At 42.0% G+C, this 23469-nt stretch overlaps 1 protein-coding gene across 1 annotated transcript; it reads left to right on the forward strand.

Annotated features, from left to right (window-relative positions):
- Positions 1 to 9727: 9727 nt before the first annotated feature.
- On the forward strand, positions 9728 to 20430 carry polr2m (RNA polymerase II subunit M). The gene is made up of 4 exons (XM_068017893.1): positions 9728 to 9920; positions 13734 to 14465; positions 15439 to 15649; positions 16383 to 20430. The coding sequence occupies exons 1-4, from the start codon at positions 9811 to 9813 to the stop codon at positions 16530 to 16532; spliced, it is 1203 nt and encodes a 400-aa protein (XP_067873994.1). The 5' UTR covers positions 9728 to 9810; the 3' UTR covers positions 16533 to 20430.
- The last annotated feature ends 3039 nt before the right edge of the window (positions 20431 to 23469 follow it).

Genomic DNA, 23469 nt, shown 5'->3' on the forward strand with positions numbered 1-23469 from the left:
TGCTTTCAGGTGTTAGCTAAATGGCAGGAAGGTTTTAAATCCAACTTGTTCACAATTCGAAAATAATCTGTTTTACTTGGGGGAAATTAAGCATTTCCTTGATGTTAAATTGGGTCTCCATTTCTAATTCAGCTGATTATAGCATGTTAGCAATTATTGGAAGACTCAATCTTCCCATTAAAAGCAGAATGGTTACGCAATGCCTATCAAGGTCTGGATAGTTTAGTGGAAAAATTTCTCCGTCATTGAATTTCAGTTGTGTGTAGGTATCCTTGTTCCCTTAATGGCACAGTAATGAAATTTGATACTGAGTATTAGGACAGGTTCAGTGCTCAAGTCACTGTATTCAGTTAGGTGGGAGTAAAGCTAGCATTGATTGTATATTTTTGTTTCTTTGTATAAGGTGAAAGCTTACAAGTGTGTCTTGTGCCGAGAAACATTAGGACAGCTGAATGATGCCAGCCTTTTCAGGATAAAAAGGAAGAAGAACACAATGTTTTGAGGAACTGTCATGATGTTAGTGGTGAAGTGAGATGGACTGGTGGTACAGAAGACTATGTGCTAATAACTTGTGAAGGAGCAGAGAATGTTGTCAGTGGGCTGGGCATTAGTAGCTAGTCATAGTGTAGATTGTGCTGTTCTTGCATGTGTTTTTATTTGTTAAAATTATCATAAACTCTTTAATTAAGTTTACATCCCTAAAATTATTGCTAGTGTGGTGCTTTGTTTTTTTCCCCATCTTCTGTAGGTCCAGGAGAGAACAAAGGCTGCCAATTACACTAGCAAACTAGGATCTGTGTGAGTCCTAATGGGCATGAGTTCTCTAATGGGGGCAGAAATCTGAGAGATTGTAACTCCTAAATCATTCGTTTTAGTGTTGAGGACCCTTTAGAAGCACCTCAAACCCTTTCTGAGCCATTAAGAGCAGAAAGCTGGTTTTATCCTTGGTATATACTGTGTGAACTGATTTGAGTTAATACACTTCAGTTTTTTCTCAGTGACACTGGACTATGAGGGGAACATCTGCTAGGATTTCCACTCCTATGACTGTTAATTGGAAAGTGGAAGTGCATGAATATCAGGTGAGGGCTCAGTTGTGATGTCTCCGTGGTTAAATAGCACGATTACACTCATGGTCTGGTGTAAGTGAGATTTGGAATGGTGTTGCCACCTATGGAACTGCACCCCAAGTAAAGCTGAGAAACCTGGAAGAGAAATGAATATAATCTGGTTGCAAATATTTTCCTTTGAGTTTTCTCCCTACCTCTACTGAAGGGATGACTCTTGCGAGGGTATATGGAACACACATTAGCTTTGGTTTACTGTTCATGTGAGCCAGACAATGAAAATCAAAGAATGCTCCAGGATACAGATAAGCCATTTATACCATCGAGTTTCCGCATAAGCCAATTAATCCAAACACATGCCTCCTTGCTCCTTCTGTAATTCCTTTACTATTCCTCTCTCTTTTTGCACAAGTTTGAAAGAGAATTTCACATTCTAACCATCCAATTTGGTAAAGACATGTTTCTAGCCTTCCCTTTAATTCTATTTGTCCTCTTATTACCATCGTATCGACCAGTGGGAACAATCTATCATTATCTTATCAGAACTCTTCATCTTATCAGAAGATTTCCATCAGATCACACTTCTCAGCTGTGGTGAAAAAGCCCTAATCTCTCCAGTCTCTCTTCATAACTGTAAACCTTCATCCCTGATAATGTCAGCAGGCTGCTACAAGTGCCCAACTATTGACCAGTGTCTCTTCCTCTTAATGTTTGTATGTTGTCATGAAGATAGCAAAATTCAAAGATTTACTAGGATGTTGCCTGGTATGGAGGGAAGGTCTTACGAGGAAAGGCTGAGGGACTTGAGGTTGTTTTCGTTGGAGAGAAGGAGGAGGAGAGGTGACTTAATAGAGACATATAAGATAATCAGAGGGTTAGATAGGGTGGATAGTGAGAGTCTTTTTCCTCGGATGGTGATGGCAAACACGAGGGGACATAGCTTTAAGTTGAGGGGTGATAGATATAGGACAGATGTCAGAGGTAGTTTCTTTATTCAGAGAGTAGTAGGGGCGTGGAACGCCCTGCCTGCAGCAGTAGTAGACTCGCCAACTTTAAGGGCATTTAAGTGGTCATTGGATAGACATATGGATGAAAATGGAATAGTGTAGGTAAGATGGTTTCACAGGTCGGCGCAACATCGAGGGCCGAAGGGCCTGTACTGTGCTGTAATGTTCTAATTCTAATTGTCAAATAAAAATTGAAAACTGATTTAATGTAATTCCGATTCGTGCTATGGCAAACTTTTTTGGAGTTGTCACTCTTACCCACTTGGACAGGTCTAGCTCATAGTACCAGTGACTATTATGTCAGTGCTTTGCTTCATTTAACTACTGATGCCGATGTTTTGTAATGGGAACAACCATCCAGATGTAATTATTTACTGTTGCCTTGTACTAAATAGCTTCATTCAAATAAAGTGAGCACTTGTCACCACCAAAAAAAAAGGCTATGCATGGGTTGTCAAGCTGGATTCCAGGGGTTCCTGAGGTTACAATATTTCTGACTATTATCAAACATCAATAGCTCTCTCCAATTCATATTTTCTGCATACTAATTCTTAAAAAAAAACTATTATCCTTTAGATAACTGTGTCTTTCAGAATTTCTGATAGTGGTCCCCAGAAATGTGTCATTATTGGCAATCAATATTAGGGAGATCTATCTCCATGCAAAACAGTTTGTAGAGTGCTGCACTATTCAACCATGGAGAGCATTGCAGATGAGCCTATTTTCATTCTCACCCAATGTCCGGCAGGGTTACCAGATTATGATCAGCAGTGGGTAAGCTGCTAATTTTTTTTCTTTCCTTCATGGAATCATAGAATCATGCAGCACAGAAGGAGGCCATTCGGCCCTTTGTGCCTGTGCTGGAGGTATTGAGGCCAACTGTAATGTCTCAACTGCTGCTTTTTAAAAAAACACACTATCGCTATCACTGAAGAAAGTGGAGACCATTCTGTGGAAAATAGGATTTAAAAATCTACATTGGGCAAGTTTTATTACTTTTCATATATTATTGATCTGTGAGATTCTTGGTGGAATGGATTGAGTTCAACTGTGCTGCATTTTGATGTTTTCCCTGAACTGTCACCCCTGCTCAATGCACCTTAGTTACTCTAGTCTCTCCATGTAACTGAAATCTTTCATCTCTGATATCATTCGAGTAAATCTCCGCTGCATCGTTACTAAGGCGGTGAGTAGTGAATCCATGTGTTTAGCTTTCTGAAAAATGTTGTCACCGCACTAAACTTTAAATAAATGCTGCTGACATTAAACAACACCACACAATGCCATGTAGGATGAGCTCATATTTTATGTTTCAGGCAGTTTCATGGAGATTTGCTCTGGAGCGAATATCTTCTTTGCAATTGAGCCCTTACATCTGTCAACCATCAAGAAAGAATTACAAAAATTTGAATGCAGATATAAAGCATATTGAAAACATAATGATCATCCTAGTAGCTAGATATAATTACTATACATGACAAATATAATGATGACAAACACCAGAGTACCTTTACTAATTCAAAACAGTGCTGTAAAGTAACAGTCTAAAAGCTGCAATTAGAATTTGTTAATTGTAATTTAATATCGGGTGCAAGCATATAAAATTACTTGATTTAAGCAGCTTCATTGTACAAAATATGTCAAAGTATACAGTTTATTTAGTTTTGCAAACAGAAAGAAGAATAAACCTATAATTCCAGCAAAATACATATTGATGTAGGAGACTGGAAATTCCCAAAACATGATGTCATGGGCAGAAAGCTGCAGACTCACGGATGTGTTTGAAAACTGAAAGGGATAATTTTCAAATCATGTTATGCTGATCAAAAAGATGCCTGAGTGTTTTTAGATGCAAGATAAGCTTGTGCTATTTAGAATCTGTGCAACGTTGTGTTGGGCCATATGACCTGTTTCTGTGCTGTGAATTTGATGTTATGAGACTAGGAATTTTGGAATGTTTCTGATTTAGTGCAGTGTTTTGAGGCTTTAAGAGGATGCGTGACTTTATCTGGATGTGTTTTTGGTTGAAAAATGAGTCCACAATCAACAATCTTCCAAGCAATTTTTTTAATAACCAGTATCATTTTGATGCTGGAGGGGAGATTCTTACTGGCTCCATCAGGCAGAAACAGAATGGTAGGGTCCCAAACATTACAGGGATAAACCATGCTGCACCATTTTCACTCCTGATCCAGCTAACGCCATCCTGAAAGCCAGTTTCAGGCTCTCTCAATATGCAAGTGTAAGAGGTATCTTTACCAGTACAAGGACAGAACATCAGTGATTAGAAACTAAAGTGTAGCCTTACCTGCCCCTTACAGGCAGAGCTAGGAGTGTCACTTAATTACAAGTAGTCTTGAGGTCGAAAAAGAGTAGGAAGCCAGCTCAGATATTGTCACTTGTGTGCAAGGTGGATTCAGTCAGAACCCAAGATCCAAATGAGACAGATAACCCACTGCAAAGCATTTCATCGACCCAACACTCCAGAAGCTAATGCCTACGTTGCAGGCAAGAAAGGAAATTGACCCAACTAAGCTACTTAAGAGGATCAGGTTGGGTAAGCTCTGAACATTGTTAATTACATGTGTAGACTTGAGCTATTTGATAGACTGGTGTTCAAAGCTGTTAACTTGTCTAAGGATTCACTCTTAAAGTAATATCACCTATTTATAACCTCAAAATCTGGTTACTTGTTAAGATTCGGCATCCATTAGCGCTGATCGACAGCAATATTCGCTACTCATTTAGTTAAGTAACTCTGTCCATTATTGATTTGCTGTTCAACTGCTAGGTAACTGATTACATTTATGCAGGTCTGTTAAGTATCAGGGTGCCCAACTTTAGCTTTAAGTTATCTATAAACAATAAATAGTGTTTGGTTCACAACTTGTGATCTGGCTTCTTTTTGGTGATTCGGCAAGAAAGAGTTAATTCACTCTTTCAGCATTTCAAGAGTAATCTATTTAGAGGTTAGTAAGTTAAATTAATTTTGATACAAACTGGTTTGTGTAAGTCAGTTTGGTAAGCTGAGTCAGGAATCATACATACATCCCTCTCCCTGAAACAGTGACTACACCTCAAAAGTACTTGATTGGCTATAAAATGCTTTGAGACATCCAGTGGTCCTGAAAAGTACTATATAAATGTAAGTATTTATTTTATTTTAAATCTCCCTCCCTCTCCCCTCCCCAAACCTACTGTGGGAGGTAAAATCCAAGAGTCCCTTGAGCGAAAGGAGGCAATTAAGGATTCATCTGGTTCGACATATATTTGTCAGGATACCAAAACCCAGCTTTCTTACAACCTATATTCCTTAACAGGTTTTCACATGAAAGCTTATCCAACTCCCTCTTAAATTAACTGATGCTGGGACATTTGATCACTTCCATGGGCAGTCCATTCCAAACATTTTCCACCCTCTTTGTAAAATAGTTATTTCTGATCTGTCCATTTCAATGAGGTTCAATGAGGAGTGTAGGAGGGCATGACAGGAGCAGCACTGGCATACCTAAAAATCAGCTGCCAACCTCGTGAAGGTACAACAGCGGAAGCAGCATGCAATAGACAAAGATCAGCATTCCCACAACCAACTGATCAGATCAAAGCTCTGCAGTCCTGCCACATCCAGTCGTGAATGGTGGTGGACAATTAAACAATTAACCAGAGAAGCAGGCTTCACAAACATCCCCATCCTCAATAATGGGGCGCCCAGCACATCAATGCAAAAGACAAGGCTGAAGCATTTGCAACCATCTCAGCCAGAAGTGCCGAGTGGATGATCCATCTCGGCCTCCTCCTGAGGTCCCCAGCATCACAGATGCCAGACCTCAGCCAATTTGATTCACTCCGCGTGATATCAAGAAACGGCTGAAGGCACTGGATACAGCAAAGATACAGCCTTGACATAATTCTGGCTGTAGTACTGAAGACTTACGCTCCAAAACTAGCTGCGCCACTAGCCAACCTGTTCCAGTACAGCTTCAACACTGGCATCTACTCAGCAATGTGGAAAATTGCCCAGGTATGTCCTGTCCACAAAAAGCAAGATAAATCAGATCCGGCCAATTACCACCCCATCAGTCTACTCTCAATCATCAGCAAAGTAATGGAAGGTGTCATTGACTGTGCTATCAAGCGGCATTTACAAGCAATAACCAGCTCACTGACGCTCAGTTTGGGTCCCACCACAGGCACTCAGCTCCAGACCGCATTACAGTCTTGGTCCAAACATGGACAAAATAGCTGAGTTTCAGAGATGAGGGTGACATGACTGCCCTTGACAGCAAGGCAGCATTTGACCAAGTGTCGCATCAAGGAGCCCTAGCAAAATTGAAGTCAATGGGAATCAAGGGGAAAACTCTCCGCTGGTTGGAGTCGTACCTAGCACAAAGGGGTGTGGTTGTTGGAGGCCAATCATCTCAGCCGCAGGACATTGCTGCAGAGTTCCTCAGGGTAGTGTCCTAGGCTCAACCATCTTCAGCTGCTTCATCAATGACCTTCCCTCCAACATAAGGTCAGAAGTGGGGATGTTTGTTGATGATTCCACAGTGTTCAGTACCAGTCACAACTCCTCAGATACTGAAGCAGCAAGACCTGGACAATATCCAGGTTTGGGCTGATAAGTGGCAAGTAACATTTGCGCCACACAAGTGTCAAGCAATGACCATCTCTAACAAGAGAGAATCTAACCATCTCCTCTCGAAATTCAGTGGCATTACGATCGCTGAATCCCCCACTATCAAAATCCTGGGGGTTACCATTGACCAGAAACTTAACTGGAACAGCCACATAAATACTGTGGCTATAAAAGCAGGACAAAAGCTGGGAATTCTGTGGTGAGTACCTCACCTGCTGACTCCCCAAAGCCTGTCCACCATTTACAAGGCACAAGTAGGGAGTGTGATGGAATACTCTCCACTTACTTGGACAAGTGCAGCTCCAACAACACTCAAGAAGGTCAACACCATCCAGGACATAGCAGCCTGTTTGATCAGCACCCCATCCACTACCTTCAACGTTCACTCCCTCCACCACGGGCATACAGTTGCAGCAGTGTGTACCATCTACAAGATGCATGCCGCAACTCACCAAGGCTCCTTCGACAGCACTTTCTAAACCTGCTACCTCTACCACCCATAAGGACAAGGGCAGCAGATGCGTGCGAACACCACGACCTGCAAGTTCCTCTCCAAGCCACACACCATCCTGACTTGGAACTATAACACCATTCCTTCACTGTTGTTGGGTCAGAATTCTGGAATTCCCTTTCTAACAGCACTCTGGGTGTACCTACGCCCCAAGGACTGCAGCGGTTCAAGAGTAATTGGGGATGGGCAACAAATGTTGGCCTTGCCAGCGACACTCACATCCCATGAAAGAATTAAAAAAAAATCATCCCTCCTGAGCTCATCTCGTGCCCACAGGGTTCAATTTACTGAAACTCTTAAGGATTTTGAATACCACAATAAGATCCCCTCTCAACCTCTTATAATGTAAACAGACGCAGTTTCTGCAGGTCTCTGATTCCGGTATCAGGCAGATAGTCCTTTGCTGCACCTTTCCCAGTGCCATGATATCCTTCCTATAAAGTGATGAGCAGAACTGCACACAGCACTCTAGATTGGGATGAACTAACAGCCTAAGTGATACACCTTGGGATGCTCTGCTATGTTAAAGGCGCTAAATAAATGCAAGATGTTCCTGTTGTGTTCTATTCCATTTGTTATACAAGCCAGGATCCTACTTGCTCAATTGATCACTGTAAAATGGTTTCAATGATCTGTCCATCAATACACTCTTTTTCTGTTATGTACAGCAGACTAACATCATTTGGTATACAATTCCAATGCTAATTCTTATATCCTCGTGTTATCATTTAGCACTAGGCAACATTGAATTGCTAGTAATACTACTCAGTCCAGTTTTCCAATCTATCTAGATCCCTCAGCATCTGATTAGCCTGCTTGATTGTTCAAAACTTCTTCACCCTGATATCATGAGCAAATATTGACAGGTTTGTCTTTAACCTCACTTGCAAATCATTGACGTACTATGTGGCTGGCAAAGGTATCAGCACCGATCCTTCTGACACTCCAACAATCACTTCCTGTTACTCTGACACAGCTCCATGCATGACCATCTTCTATTACCTTTGATGCAGCCAGTTGCCAATCAAGTTCAATGACTGCCCACCTATTCTGTGCATTTTTACCTTCTAAATTGACCTCTATGTGGCACTGTATCAACGTTCTTCTTGTAGATAAACAGCCCCCATGGATTTTCCATTATTCTCACTTCCGATATCGTCTCAAAGAATACTAATAGGTTTGTCAAGCATGGACTTCATGATACGCTTTTTACTCGACAGGTGTTGGGCTTACCCTGAATTTTCCATCACAGTCCTTTTGCTTTAAGATGGTTGTACGTATCCTTCTCTCCAATTCTTTGGTATAACTTCTGATTTTAATGATTCCCTAAAATCCCTGCCAGGACATATCCAATTTTGTCAGCCATTTCCTGAAGTACCCTTGTGTGCAGGCTAGCTGGCCTTAAGTCCTTTAGCTCTTTCAGTGTATTCAACATTTTTGTCACTTTGTTATCGCGAAATACTATTGGCCTTAAAATTTCCTCCTTATTTCCCTGAAAATGAACTCTCACTATCTGGAGTCAATGGCTACTTGTGTAAATACTAATGAAACTAAATTATATCCAATTTCTGCCATCTCCAGTTGCCTATCTATTCTATGATTCTCAATTTACCTGGAATGTATGAATGGAAACCTTTGGTATATTTCTTATGGTTCTTGAAGGGATCTCATTGAAATGTATAAAATTCTTACAGGGCTTGACAAGGTAGATATAGAGGCTTTTGTGTAGAACAAGGGGACATAGTCTCAGAATAAAGGGTCAGCCATTTAGGACTGAGGTGAGACATTTCTTCACTCAGAAGGTTGTGAATCTTTAGAATTCTGTACCCCAGAGAGATGTGGATGCTTCTTCGACAACACCTTCCGATCACGCAACCTCTACTGGATAGAAGAATGATGGCAGCAGGCAAATAGGAACACCACCACCTGCAAGTTCCCCTTCAAGTTATACACCATCCTGTCTTGGAAATACATCATCGTTCCTTCATCAACACTGGGTCAAAATCCTGGAACTCCATCCTTAACAGCACCGTGCATGTACGTACAGCACACAGACTGCAGCAGTTCAAGAAGGCAGCTCACCATCACCTTCTCAAGGACAATTAGGGATGGACAACAAATACCAGCAACATCCACGTTCCATGAACGAGTAAAAAATGTTGTTTAATATATTCAAGACTGAGATTGAAAGATTTTTGGACACTAAGAGAATCAAGGGATAGTGCAGGAAAGTGGAGTTGAAGTAGATCAGTCATGATCTGACTGAATGGTGCGACAGACTCAAGCGGTCTTATGGCCTCCTCCTGCTACGATTAAGCTCGGTATTTTGACCATGTATAAAAAGACTCTGTCATTCACTTATTCCGTTTCTCAGCAGTATTCTAGTGCATTGAGCCCTGTTGATTGGTGTAGATGATGAAAAGTTGCCTCAGTTCTTTCTGTCTCTAAAACACTGAAACAATAAAGTTACAGCGATTTGAAGGCGGAGACTTCCGGTATGATGGCGATCACTTCCGGTGCAATGGCGGCTGCCGGCTCGGAGCTGACAGGGAAGCGGAGGCTTTGAGTTCATGTTCCTCTCCGGCAATTATGTCCAGTGCGCAGTCTGAGCGCCAGGGTGTCGTGGGGAATTTACACCAGAAATCCAAGATCGAGCTGCTGGAGCTGCTGAGGCGGCAGAGGAAACTTCAGGCGAATCAGTAAGCGGCAGCCCCCGGGATGGGGGTGAGGGGCCGGGGTGGGTGTGATGGTAAGAGGGTCCCTGGGATGGAGGGTGAAAGAGGGTCTCTGGGATGGGGTAGGGCGAAGGGGGACCCGGATCCCGGGATTGGAAGGGGGAAGAGGCCTGGGGTGGTGGTGGTGGGGTGTGATGGTGAGAGGGGGCCTGGTCCCTGGGATTGTGGGGGGGGGGGGGGGGGGGGGTGAATGAGGATCCCCGGAATGGGGGAGGCCGAAGGGGGACCCGGGTCCTGTGATTGGAAGGGGCTTGGGGTGGTGATGGCTAGGTATGGGTGGGGGGTGGGGGGGGGGGGCGGTGCAGGGTGGTGGTGTGTGATGGTGAGAGGGGCCTGGGTCCCTGGGATGGAGGAGGGTGAAGAGGGTCCCAGGATTGGAAGGGTCCTGGGGTGGGGGGAGGGATGATGGTGAGAGTGGCCCAGGTTTCTGGGATGGGAGGGGGCATGAATGGGGGGGGGGGGGGAAAGAGTGGGGTGGGGGGGGGGTTAGAGGGGCCTGGGGTGGTTTGGGGGGGGGGGGGAGAGGGGTGTGGGGGTTAAGAGGGGCTTGGGTGGGGGTTAGGGTCCTGGATCCCCAGGATAGGGGGTGGCGAGGGTCCCCATGGTTTGGGGGAGGGGGAAGAGAGGGAGGAAGCAGGGCTGGGGGGAGTGATGGAGAAAAGGAGGGAGCGAGGCCTAGGGGCTGGTGAGGCAGCGGATGCAGGGCCTGGTCACACACTGCAGGATGGAGTGGTTGGTAAATTAGGTCTACCAGCACTGGAGAGAGATCAAGTCAACAGGGATTATTTTCATTGTAGGAGAGCGATGTCTATAGACTGATTCTCCAGTTTTACAGTCGGAGATCTTTGCTGTCATGTGATCCAAAGTACACAATCACCTAATGTAAAAGTGCCTCAACTGTGCATTGTGCAGATTCTGGTTCCAGTCTTTATCTTACAATACCGCTGATAAAATTAGCGGTGCCATCAATAGTAGGGGTGTAAAGCAAAGGGCCAAAAGGCTTTGATCCATGTCAGCACGTCCTCCCCAACTCTGCCACTTATCATGTTATGAGCCATACAGCTGGTTTATGAGTGCACCGTCTTATATGGGACTCCATAGACAAATCCTGTTAAGAAAATTACTTTAATTATCCTAATATATACTAGGATAGAAATAATTATAAAGGGCAGCAAGGGGAAAGAGTTTCTAAAGTGTGTTCAGGAGAATTTTCTTGATCAGTATGTTTCTGGCCCAACAAGGAAAGCAGCATTTCCGGTTCTTGGGAATGAGGTGGGTCAAGTGGATCAGGTGTCTGGGGGAACATTTAGGAACAGTGATCATAGTGTCATAAGGTTTAGGTTAGCTATGGAAAAAGATAGGAGCAATCTAGAGTTTAAAAAAGTACTTAATTGGAGGAGGGTCAATTTCTGTGGGGTGAGATGGATCTGTCCTAGGTAAATTGGAATCAAAGATTGGCCTATATCGGGGAGATGGTTCGGGTACAGTTGAGGTACATTTCCACAAGGGGAAAGCTAGAGCAAGCAAAGCCATAGCTTCCTGGATGAAGGAAGATATACAGAGTAGGATGAAGCAGCAAAAGTGTGCGTATGACAGATGTCAAGTTATTGATATAAGTGAGAACCAGGCTGAATATAGAAAGTTCAGAGAGGAAATGAAAAAGGAAATGAGTGGCAGAGACTGGCAGCTAACATAAAAGGGAATCCAAAAGTTTTCTAATAGTAAATGGGTAGTAATAGGAGGGGTGGGACCGCTTTGGGACCAAAAAGGGGGTCTATGCACGGAGGCAGAGGGCATGGTTGAAGTACTACATGAGGACTCTGCATCAGTCTTTACCAAGGAAGAAGATGCTGCCAAAGTCAGTGAAAGAGAAGGTAGTTGAGATACTGGATGGGCTAAAAATTGATAAAGAGGAAGTAATAGAAAAGCTGGCTGTACTTAAAGTTGATAAGTCACCAGGATCGGCTGCGATGCAACCAAAGATGTTGAGTTAAGTAAGGGTGGAAATTGTGGAGGCACTGGCCATAATTTTTAAATCTTCTTTCGATATAGGGGTGGTGCCAGAGGGCTGGAGAATTGCAAATGTTGCACTTTTGTTCAAAAAAGGGTGTAAAGATAAACCTAGCAACTAACAGGCCAGTCAGTTTAACCTCAGAGGTGGGAAAACTTTGAGATGATAATCCGGGACAAAATTAACAGTGGCTGTACAAGTGTGGATTAATTAAGGAAAGCTAGCCCAGGTTTGTTAAAGGCAAATCGTGATTAACTAACTTGACTGAATATTTTCATGAGGTAACACTGAGGATTGATGAGGGTAATGTGGTTGATGTGGTGTATGTGGACTTTCAAAAGGCTTTTGATAAAGTGTCACATAAGAGGCTTGCCAGCAAAGTTGAATCCTATGGCATCATAGGGACTGTGGTAACGTGGATACAAAGTTGAATGAGTGACAGGAAACAGAGTAGTGGAGAATGGTTATTTTTCACACTGGAGGAAGGTATACAGTGGGGTTCCCTAGGGATCAGTACTAGGACCACTGTTTTTCTTGATGAATAATAATGACCTAGACTTGGGTGTACAGGGCACAATTTCAAAATTTGCAGATGATGCAAAACTTTGAAGTATTATAAGCTGTGAGAAGTATAGTGCTAGACTTCAAGAGGACATCGACAGGCTGGTGAAATGGAAGGACATGTGGAGATGAGGTTTAATGTAGGGAAGTATGAATTAGTACATTTTGGTAGGAAGAACTAGGAGAGGCGATTTAAAATAAAGGGTACAATTCTAAAGGGGGTGCAGGAACAGGGAGACTTGGGGGTATATGTGCACAAATCAGTGAAAGTGGCAGTAATAAAAACAAGAAATGCTGGAAATACTGCCAGACCTGCTGAGTATTTCCAGCGTTTCTTGTTTTTATTTCAAATTTCCAGCATCTGCGGTATTTTGCTTTTATTTTAGTGAAAGTGGCAGGGCAGGTTGCGAAAGTGGTTAAAAAGGCATATAGGATCCCAGTCTCTATAAATAGAGGTATAGAGTACAAAAGCAAGGAAGTCATGATAAACCTTTGTAAACATTGGTTCAGCCTCAACTGGAGAATTATGTCCAATTTTGGGTACCACACTTTAGGAAGGATGTGAAAGCTTTAGAGAGGATGCAGAAAGGATTTACGAGAATGGTTCTAGGGATAAGGGACTTCAGTTACATGGATAGACTGGAGAAGCTGGGATTGTTTTCCTTAGAGAAGGGAAGGTTGAGAGGTGTTCAAAATAATGAGGTGTCTGGATAGAGTAGATAGAAAGAAACTCTTCCTGTTGGTGGAAGGGTTGGGAACCAGAGGTCACTGATTTAAGGGGATTGGCAAAAGAAGCAGCAGGAATGAGGAAAAGCTTTTTTTACGCGGTGAGTGGTTAGGATCTAGAATGCACTGTCTGAGAGTGTGGTGGAGGCAGATTCAATCATAGCTTTCAAAAGGGAATTGGATAAGCACCTGGAGAGAGAATTTGCAGGGCTGTGGGGAAAGGGCAGGGGAGTGGGACTAGCTAAATTGCTGTTACAGAGGGGCGACACAGGCACAATGGCCAAATGACCTCTTGAATCTTTATCCATTCTATGATATTGTGGGTGAAAATGTGATATGGAAAATAAATTCAGAAGACGTAAACTTAAATCAGGTTGTTAAAAGTTTAGATTAAGTGGACTTATCACTCTTTAAATATGTGTCTGATTCCTTAACAACTTTTTAATCGAACTTTATCTAATTGTCTTTTATTTGTTCAGGAGGTTTATCCGGAGCCTGCCAGACAAGGGTAAACGAATCGCTGAGTTTATCGAAAAACTAGAAGCAGCAGTTATTCAGCATGAGGAAGTGGAGCGAGCAGCTGAACTGCTTTCAGCAGTTAAATTGGAGTTTCAAAAGAAGCAGCGGGCGATAACTTCTGACAAGGAGGAATTCCTCAGTCATGAAAGCACAGCGTCAACTCTAACACCAGGGCAAGTTATTAGAAACAAATTGAAGGATTGCAATGAAGCTGAAAGAGATCAATATGTTTTGTCAAAGGTTGATGGGGCAGAAACCATAAACAAAGATGAAGTAAATCAGGAGAAATACAAAATATTGGATAAGGAGCAAGCAACTTCAGAAAACTATACAGCAAAGAGTGCTGCAAAAAATGATTCTGTGGTGGACAGCCAGAGAACCACGTGTATGAAGCAGGAAAAAAACAATCACATCCGTCTGCACGTGACTGCAAACAACCAGGAAGCAGATTTTGTCAGCAGTGCTGATTTGCTTAGTGATAGACTTGACAAAGTTACTCTGACAGATAATGGGCACAGAAAAGTACCTCATACAATATATGAAGAACCAACTTTAAGCAGCAATATAAAGTTCAACGACAATCCCTTTCAAACTCTGCACCACCAAGTAAATAAAAGACCTCATTACATTGACATACTGGAGCACAGAGCCAAGAACCCGTTGATGAAAAAAGCACAATTTAAAACTAACCAGTAAGTTTCACCTCTGGTTTGAGCTGCTGTGCATGTATCCGGATCTGACTAAATTTTCTGTACTTTGTCAGGTCTTGCAATTTAGATCCAAAATATTGAGTTTTTTTATGGCCTATAATTTCAGAATTTTATATCCAAATAATTGTTCCTACATTGTAGCTTGACTGCTTATTGCAGTGATAGAAATCTATGGGAGTCTGAGAGCTCACATTTCAGACATTCAAGTCAAAGTCTTTACTGTTTGTGTATGTCTGGACATAAAAGCAGACCTCCTTAGGCTTTTAATGAGGCTTCAGTCCACACAATTAAAAACAAAGCTGCTCAGTTTCACCTTCTCATAGACAATTAGGGATGGGCAATCCCGTGAATGAATTAAAATAAAATTGGTGGCTCTCAGCAGCTAGGAGTATCAGCAATGGATATACTTATGATTGTACTCTTTAGGCTAGCTACTGATCAGGTAACCTAGTGAGAAAAATCATGCAAACTAGTTATTTCCTGCCTTAAAGCTTTACAAAAGCACTATGGAAGTGTTTGCGGGGTATCAGTAATTGAGATGTTCTGTACTTTATTACTTTCGTGTTCTGTTAAAGCAAAGTATCTTTTCTTAGAAGTGTGAATTTTGAGGTAGCTTCATTGAATAATTAGAAAGCTTTCCTATTTTTAAGCTTTTTTTTCCACTGTGCCTTTTGAGCTGCAGGTGAGCTGGAATGAACAGGCACAGTGTGTCTAGCATGTTAAATGCAAAAGGCAGCCCTGGTTTAACAGTTCTATTCTGCTTAGAATTAAAGATGAAAGGTTTTTGTGGAATACTTGTTGCTAGGTCTTCTGCTACATGAATATTATAATGCAATCCAGGAATAGTGGGCTGTTAAATATCGTATTTGTAAGGCTTGCATTATACTGTGAAAGTGATTTTCACGGGTTGGAATGACTTTGGTCTTTCTGTATAATTATTTTTTTTTAACATCAGCCCAGTATCTGAATCCCCCAGTTCATCTCCAGACCAATCACCTGGCAGATCTGCACTGAAGCTGTCTCTAGCAGAACGAAGGCTAAGGGACCGGAAACATCTTGATGAGATTACAGCTGCTAGACTGCCTCCACTTTACCATTCTCCTGCTCAATTACTGTCCCTAGAAGAGTCTGGAGAACTACAAATATCACAGAAGCAAAAGTATGAGGTATGAGCAATGAATGGAACACATGCAATAAACATGTGCTTGACTGAACGTTTAGAACTGTCAAAACACTAGTTGTATAAAATTACAATATCCATTTTAATCTTAATTTATATATTGCGTTTGCTTCCTTCATCTTGTTACTGCAGAATTTAAACTCTTGATTTCATATTTATTAAATATCTTTTGTGTGCTTGAAGCCAGTAATGTAGTGGAATCTGCTTATGACGAACTAGGGTATTGGGAAACTCGGCTTATCATGTAAAATGTTCAATATTCTAGTTCACATGGAACTGACTGGATGAAATTGTTTGCGTGTAATGTAAATCTGAGCTCTAATCTTTATTTAATCCTTAAGGGAAATGCAAACTGTGTCTTCAATAATAAATCTCTTAATCTGCATGGAAACCAAATCTCTTGAATACTTCAAAAAGAAATAATTCCAGCTCACGATTCATTCATATTTGAGATGGGACCTATATGATAACTATTTAGTTTCAGTCCAAGAAATAGTGATGCTAAGACTGAGTATTGTGATTGTGTTTGGTATCTCCATTGCTTCTACTAGATCTCACTGCTAGTATCAAAGAATATTTTCTTAAAGTTGTGAACTAATAAACGTTTGTTACAATCTTATACATAGATATGTCCAGTAAGTAAACTCCTTATGTACTAAATGGAAACTCTTTGCTTTTTGCCTTGACCTTCAAATTAAAAGGAACATTCTCTTTTATAGTCAACACAGGCCAAACTAGCAGCTGAAAAACTAATGCAAAGACTGAACATTAAGATAACGACCTTTGACCCGGAAGGTGCAGCTGCTACAACATATCGAGAATATAAAGATCAGGGAGACAGCAGTTCTTCAGAAGATGATTTAACTTGAATGCCATCATTCCAATAATGAAAGATTGACAACTGTGCTCCAGTAATAACGCTTTTCCTTTATCAAGATGTCTATCTATGCAAATGCTCGTATTACAGCACATAATATTGTGATCAAGGCTTTTCATACACAACTTTACAGAGGCTAACACTTTTTATTTTTAACATTTTAATTGAATTGCACCTGTGTAAGTATATTCTGTAAATGGCATTGATGAGAAATTTTAGGCAGCGTGGAAGGTGAACTGGTGTATGGTTTATGCAATTGAAAATGCTAATTGCATGTGTGTTCAGTTTACACCAACATGGCCTATTTTCCTTTCTTGTACCATTGCTGCACTGTGCATTGTTGTTAATTCAAGCAGAAGCCTCTTTGTGGAAACTATTTTTATATTTAACAATAGGGTAAAATTATAGTTGAAAATATTGATCAATTTAAAGTGTTATGTATGCTTTGTTGCATTAACCGTTTTAATTTGGGATTGAGAAATCTGTGGAGAAAGATATGAAAGTTGGTACAATTATTTCTATCACTGGTGTTACGACCAGGCGAGAAAGAGTTCTAGGGTTCCCTTTCAGCCTTCACCTGGTCTTATTGTAACAGGGTTTAATTTTAAACACACCTTGTTTTTAGCTCCCCTTCGGTGAATCCTTGTTCGCTGCTTTCCAATTAAAAGGCAAAGAAACCAGCACAATAGGCTTTCTCAGATTTAAAGAAGAAAAGTGAAATTTTATTAAACTTAAACTCTTAATTTGGTTAACGCCTATGGATGCATGACACGCCCACACTAGCATGCACACGTGATACACGCATACAGATAGTGACGGAAAAGAGCAGAAGAAAATAAAGTGGAAAGGTTTGAGGCAATATCTGAAGAGTTTTTGTTACGGTTCTTTGAGCTCACTGTAGAGTCCTTGATTGTAGGTAGATCATGCTTTTCGGTGGGGCCCAGTATTCTTCTTAAACCTTGTTCACTGTAGGAGACTTTTCTCTCTTGGGATTCATGTGTCTTCAGTGGGTTTTGGGGTTCCGTGAGAAAGCTGGGAGCAGGCAGACAGAAGAGAAGGTCTGCATCAGTCCAGGAACATTCAGCTTTCTGCAGGCTCTCAGTTCAAACTCTGCAACAGCCAGTTAGTCTTGTGACTAACTGGTCTGACCATGTCTCTTTATGGATTGTATTGGAGCAGGGGATAGCTCCTTTGTTCCGAATACTCTCTGTTAATATACAAAAATGTCTTTACAGCCAGGGGCCTGGCAACCCCGTGTCACAGGCCTTCTCTTCTTCCCAGCAACAATTTGAAATTTAATGTCCATGTGTCGAAATTAATGTGTCTCATTCTTGGCAGGTGAGAGCCTGCATAACACTGGATATTGATATTAAATTCTATCACAAACTGTGTTATATTAAAAAGTGGGATGAATAAATTGCAGCATTCAAAGGATTGCATTTTTAAGAAGTATTTAGAAGGTTCTCACAGACCTATGATATATAAGCCTGGGGTTTTCGCTTGATTGCACTTTTTTTTCTGGTGCAATTCAGCCAAAATCGGTTTAACTGGCACAAAAGATCATGGAATTTTGTGTTTAGCTCAACTTAAGTTTCCATGAGTTTCTGCTGATTGTACTCGTTTATGGGCCTACATCTAGGCTTTGAAAATTAAGCTGTTTCTTTTGGCACAAGGATGCTAAAAGATAGATTTTAAAATCTTTTAAATATGTCATTTTGTTTTAATTTGCTAGAAACGTACTAATCTCTCCAAAGATCAGTAGAAAATAGTTTATATATTTTTTAAGTTTGCATTCAGCGATACAAAGACATAACATCATAAACAGGGTTAGGCCATTCGGCCCTTTGAGACTGCTCTGACATTCAATACGATCATGGGTGATCTACCTTAACTCCACCTTCCCGCACTATCCCCATGTCTTTTAATTCCCTTAGTACCCAAGAATCTATTGATCTCTGTCTTGAATATACTCAACGAATGAGCATCTGGGGTTGAAAATTCCAAAGATCCACAATAAAACCCTTTGAGCAAAGAAATTTCTCATCTCAGTTCTAAATGGCCAACCCCTTATTCTGATATAGTGTACCCTAGTTTTCGACTCCCCAGTCAGGGGAGAAATCCTCCAGCATCTACTCAATCAGGCCCCTTAAGTTTGTGTGTTTCAATGAGATTACCTCCCATTCTGCCAAAACATATATTTATAATATATATTATAGCCAACTGTGTAACAGCCCTGACAATCAAATTTTTCTGCAGCACCTGTGGAAGAGCCTGTCGCTCTAGAATTGGCCTTTATAACCACTCCAGGCGCTGCTCCACACACCACTGACCACCTCCAGGTGCTTACCCATTGTCTCTCGAGATAAGGAGGCCAAAGAAGGATTATAGTTAGATATGAAATGAGCTTTGAGCGAAAACCTGGGGGAGTGCAGAACACTTTTCAAAATGGATGCAATATTGCACCGGAATTGGCAATTGCGCCCAAAGCGGAAACTATGCCCCGTTATCTTTCCAACTCAAATATTTGTATGATATGTCGGAGTGAATCAGAGATTTGATACAAGTCTTTATACAATTGCTTGCAGCTCCTCCATTTAAATTACTTCAGGAATCAGCTGATATAATGTTGTACATCAAAAGTGGCTAAATTATATGAATTAATCCAGGAGGTTGGAGGGAAATGTTTCTGACCTTTGACACTGTCTTGTTCCACCTATGTCATTTGTGGCCTTAAATATTTCATATTTAAAGCAATCACACTCATAACCATAGTTTGGACAAGTTGAGTCACTCTGTTGTAGCAGCACCAGACTTTTTTATTTGAATGATTTAGTTTTTAATCTAGCGTTTGGAACCACATCCCATTAAGAGAATTTTCACCTTCAGGAAGGGAGGTAAAAAGGTTAACTATTCCTGAATAATTTTCTCAAAGCTAACTGGGAGACTGACAATCCCTATAATTAGTGACTGCATTCAAATTAAAATATTTCAAAGATGTTGCCAGTGAGTCATTCACATCAGAAGAAAATTGATATTCTGATTTTTATTACAAGAGGAACTTTACTACTTTTTCCTTCCCCTCCCACCCTCTTCAAACATTGCTTTTCCTGTTAATTTACAGTGTACACTATATCTTCATTCTCTGTATTAGTAGTATCATAACCCAAAGTGATTAAGTGAAAGCTTGCTGCCTTTAGTCGGTGGCCCCCTCATGCTCCAATTATTGAGTCGTTTTAGATTCTGTTTATTAAACATTGTTTAATGTTTGTTCCAAAGGAGGTACTCTTTTATGCATTTACCTTTAAAGTCAAAAGTGCATTTTATAGAACAGCAGTATAATTCAAAATAACACAATGCCTCTGTCCCAGTTTGCCTCTGTTACATTGTTTATCCTTTTAAAATTGTTAGTTTTAGTCCGCAAGTGGACATTTTGTGCAGGACTCTTCCCGGTCGTGACATTGTTCTCTTTCTGTGCTGTAAGTGAGGAGTGTTGCTTCAAGCCCGTTGTTCTGATTCACAATGGTGCATTGGGGATGTTTGACTATCTCTAAGACTAATTGGGAGTTTTTTAAGCATAAAACATGGTAGTGAGGGTTGGAACTAAAAATATAAGTCTGTGCCTTTATAGTACTTAGAATTTTTTTCGTGACAGCAGAATACAATTTGCTTTAAATATCCAAGTGTAACTAACCTGCCTTTTTAGCATTACTATGATAGCTTGATGCATGTCATGTATAAATGAATGAAGAAGGAGGGTAAGATTTTCTGTTGCATCCATGGTTTCCCTTAATTGCCGAATGCAGTTCATCCTTCACCCACCTAAATACAGTCTGCCTGATACATTTGAGGGATGGTGCGGATAGACAATCTCTTCAGAAAATATTATCTTGTTAGTGAGGGATGTTAGTGCTGGAGAATGGAAGCATGCTAACCAGGTCTTTCCTTACCAATTCAGTCATCAGCTGTCCTCTTGTGTTGTTTAGAAACAGCTTGAGGAAGAGGATTTATTTTGTGTGGGATGTGGGCCTTGCTGGTAAGGCCAGTGTTTCATTGCCCATCCCTAATTGTCCTTGAGAAGCTGATGGTGAGCCACCTTCTTGAACCACTGCAGTCCTTGTGGCATAGGTACACCCACAGTGGTTAGGGAGAGAGTTCCAAGATTTTGACCCTGTGATGCTGAAGGAACAATATATTTCCAAGTCAGGATGATTTGACTTGAGGGGAACGTGCAGGTGACAGTGTTCCCATGCACCTGTTGCCCCTGTTCTTCTAGTCAGTAGAAGTCAATGGTCGAGGAAGCTGGGTACAGAATTCCAAAGATTCACAAAATTCTGAATGAAGAAATGTCTCGCCTCAGTCCAAAATGGCCGGGCCTTTATCCGGAGACTATGCCCCCTAGTTCTAGACTCTGCAGCCACGGGATACAGCCTCTCCACATCTACCCTCTCAAGCCCTCTAAGAATTTTATATATTTCAATGAGATCGTAAATGTCAACTATTGCACCGGGGAGTCATGAGCTGGTGAAAGAGGGAAATGACAACACATCCTGTGGACTGGCATGCACTACCACGACGACCAGTTGCTACAGCAGCTTGGCAACAGGTGCCAATGTCAAAAGCAACTCTTAGTGTCACTGGCAGCTTCACGTGTGGAACTTGTGGCAGAACCTGCCTCTCAAGGGTTGGCCTTCACAGCCATCAGCAAAGGTGCACCAAGAGAAGACACCCCACCTAAATGGATTGTTTGTTGTGTCCATCATCTTTCAAAGATGGAAGGATGCTGACCAACCATCCAATGAGATCCCTTCAAGGTTGGGCCTCGGACACTACCTTGAGGAACTCCTGCAGCGATGTCCTGGGGCTGATTGACCTCCAACAATCACAAGCATCTTTCTTTGGGCTAGGTATGACTCCAACCAGTGGAGAGTTTTCCCCCGATTCCCATTGACTTAAACTTTGCTAGGGCTCCTTGATGCCACACTCAGACAAATGCTGCCTTGATGTCAAAGGCAGTCACTGTCACCTCTCCTCTGGAATTCAGCTCTTTGGACTAAGGCTGTAATGAGATCTGGAGCTGAGTGGCCCTTGCGGAACCCAAACTGACCATCAGTGAGCAGGTTATTGCTAAGTGCAGCTTGATAGAACTGTTGATGACACCTTCCATCACTTTGCTGATGGTTGAGAGGCTGATGGGTGGTAATTAGCCAGATTGGATTTGTCCTGCTTTTTGTGGACAGGACATACCTGGGCAATTTTTCACATTTTTGGGTAGATGCCAGTGTTGTTGCGTTACTGGATCTGCTTGGCTAGGAGTGCAGCTAGTTCTGGAGCACAAGTCTTCAGTATTAACGCCGGAATATTGTCAGGGCCCATAGCCTTTGCTGTACCCAGTGCCTTCAACTGTTTCTTGATATCATGCGGAGTGAATCAAATTGGCTGAAGACTGGCATCTGTGATGCTGGGGACCTCAGGAGGAGGCCGAGATGGATCATGCACTGGGCATTTTGGCTGAAGATAGTTGCAAATGCTTTAGCCTTGACATTTGCACTGACGTGCTGGGCTCTGCCATCTTTGAGGATGAAGTTGCCTTTGGAGCTGTTGTCCACCATTCATAACTGCATGTGACAGGACTGCAGATCTTTGATCTGATCAGTTGGTTGTGGGATTGCTTACCTCTGTCTTGTATGCTGCTTCTGCTGTTTAGCATGCATGTAGTTCTGTTGCCATCTATTTTTAGATATGCCTGGTGCTGTTCCTGGCATGCTCTCCTATACTCATTAAACCAGGGTTGGTCCCCTAGATTTATGGTAATGGTAGAGTGAGGAATATGCCAAGCCATGAGCTTACAGATTGTGATTGAATACTATTCTGCTGCTCCTGATGGCCCATAGCGTCTTTTGGATGCCCAGTTTTAAGCTGCTGGATCTGTTCTGAATCTGTCCCATTTAGAAGGTGGTAGTGCCACACAACACAATGGATGGTGTCCTCAGTGTGAAGATGGGTTTTTGTGGAGATGACGACTGTGCGGTGGTCACTCCTACCGGTACTGTCATGGACAGATGCATCTGTGACAGGTTGATTGGTGAGGATGAGTCTTTCGGTGGTTCTCTCACCACCTGCTGCAGGCCTGGTCTGGCAGATATGTCCTACAGGATTCTGCCAGCTTGGTCACTAGTGGGTGTTGCCAAGACCAAAAGCAGGACAAATCCAATCCGGCCAATTACCACTCCGTCAGTCTATGCTTGATCATCAGAAAAGTGATGGAAGGTGTCTTCAACAATGCTATCAAGCATTACTTAAACAGCAATAACCTGCTCACCAGTGCTCAGTTTGGGTTCCAGCAGGGCCACTCGGCTCCTGACCACATTACAGTCTTGGTCCAAACATGGACAAAAGAGCTGAACTCGAGACGAGGTGAGGGTGACGACCCTGGATATCAAGGCAGCATTTGACCATCTTCAGCTGCTTCATCAATGACCTTCCCTCCATCATAAGATCAGAAGTGGGGATGTTTGCAAATGATTATACAATGTCCAGTACTATTCACAACTCCTCAGATACTGAAGCAGTCCGTGTCCGTATGCAACAAGACCTGGACAGCATTTAGTCATGGGCTGATAAGTGGCAAGTAACATTTGCACCACGCAAGTGCCAGGCAATAATCTCCAATAAGAGAATTTATCCATCTCCCCTTGCAATTCAATGTCATTACCATCACTGAATCCCCCACTATCAACATCCTGGGGGTTACCATTGAGCAGAAACTGAACTGGAGCAGTCACATGAATACTACGGCTACAAGAGCAGCTCAGAGGCTGGGAATTCTGTGGTGAGTAACCCAACTGCTGACTCCTCAAAGCCTGTCGACCATCTACAAGGCACAAGCCAGGAGTGTGATGGAATACTCTCCACTTGCCTGGATGAATGCG

Source organism: Heterodontus francisci, chromosome 38 (genome assembly GCF_036365525.1).
Source record: "Heterodontus francisci isolate sHetFra1 chromosome 38, sHetFra1.hap1, whole genome shotgun sequence".
In the NCBI taxonomy this organism is placed as follows: domain Eukaryota; kingdom Metazoa; phylum Chordata; class Chondrichthyes; order Heterodontiformes; family Heterodontidae; genus Heterodontus; species Heterodontus francisci.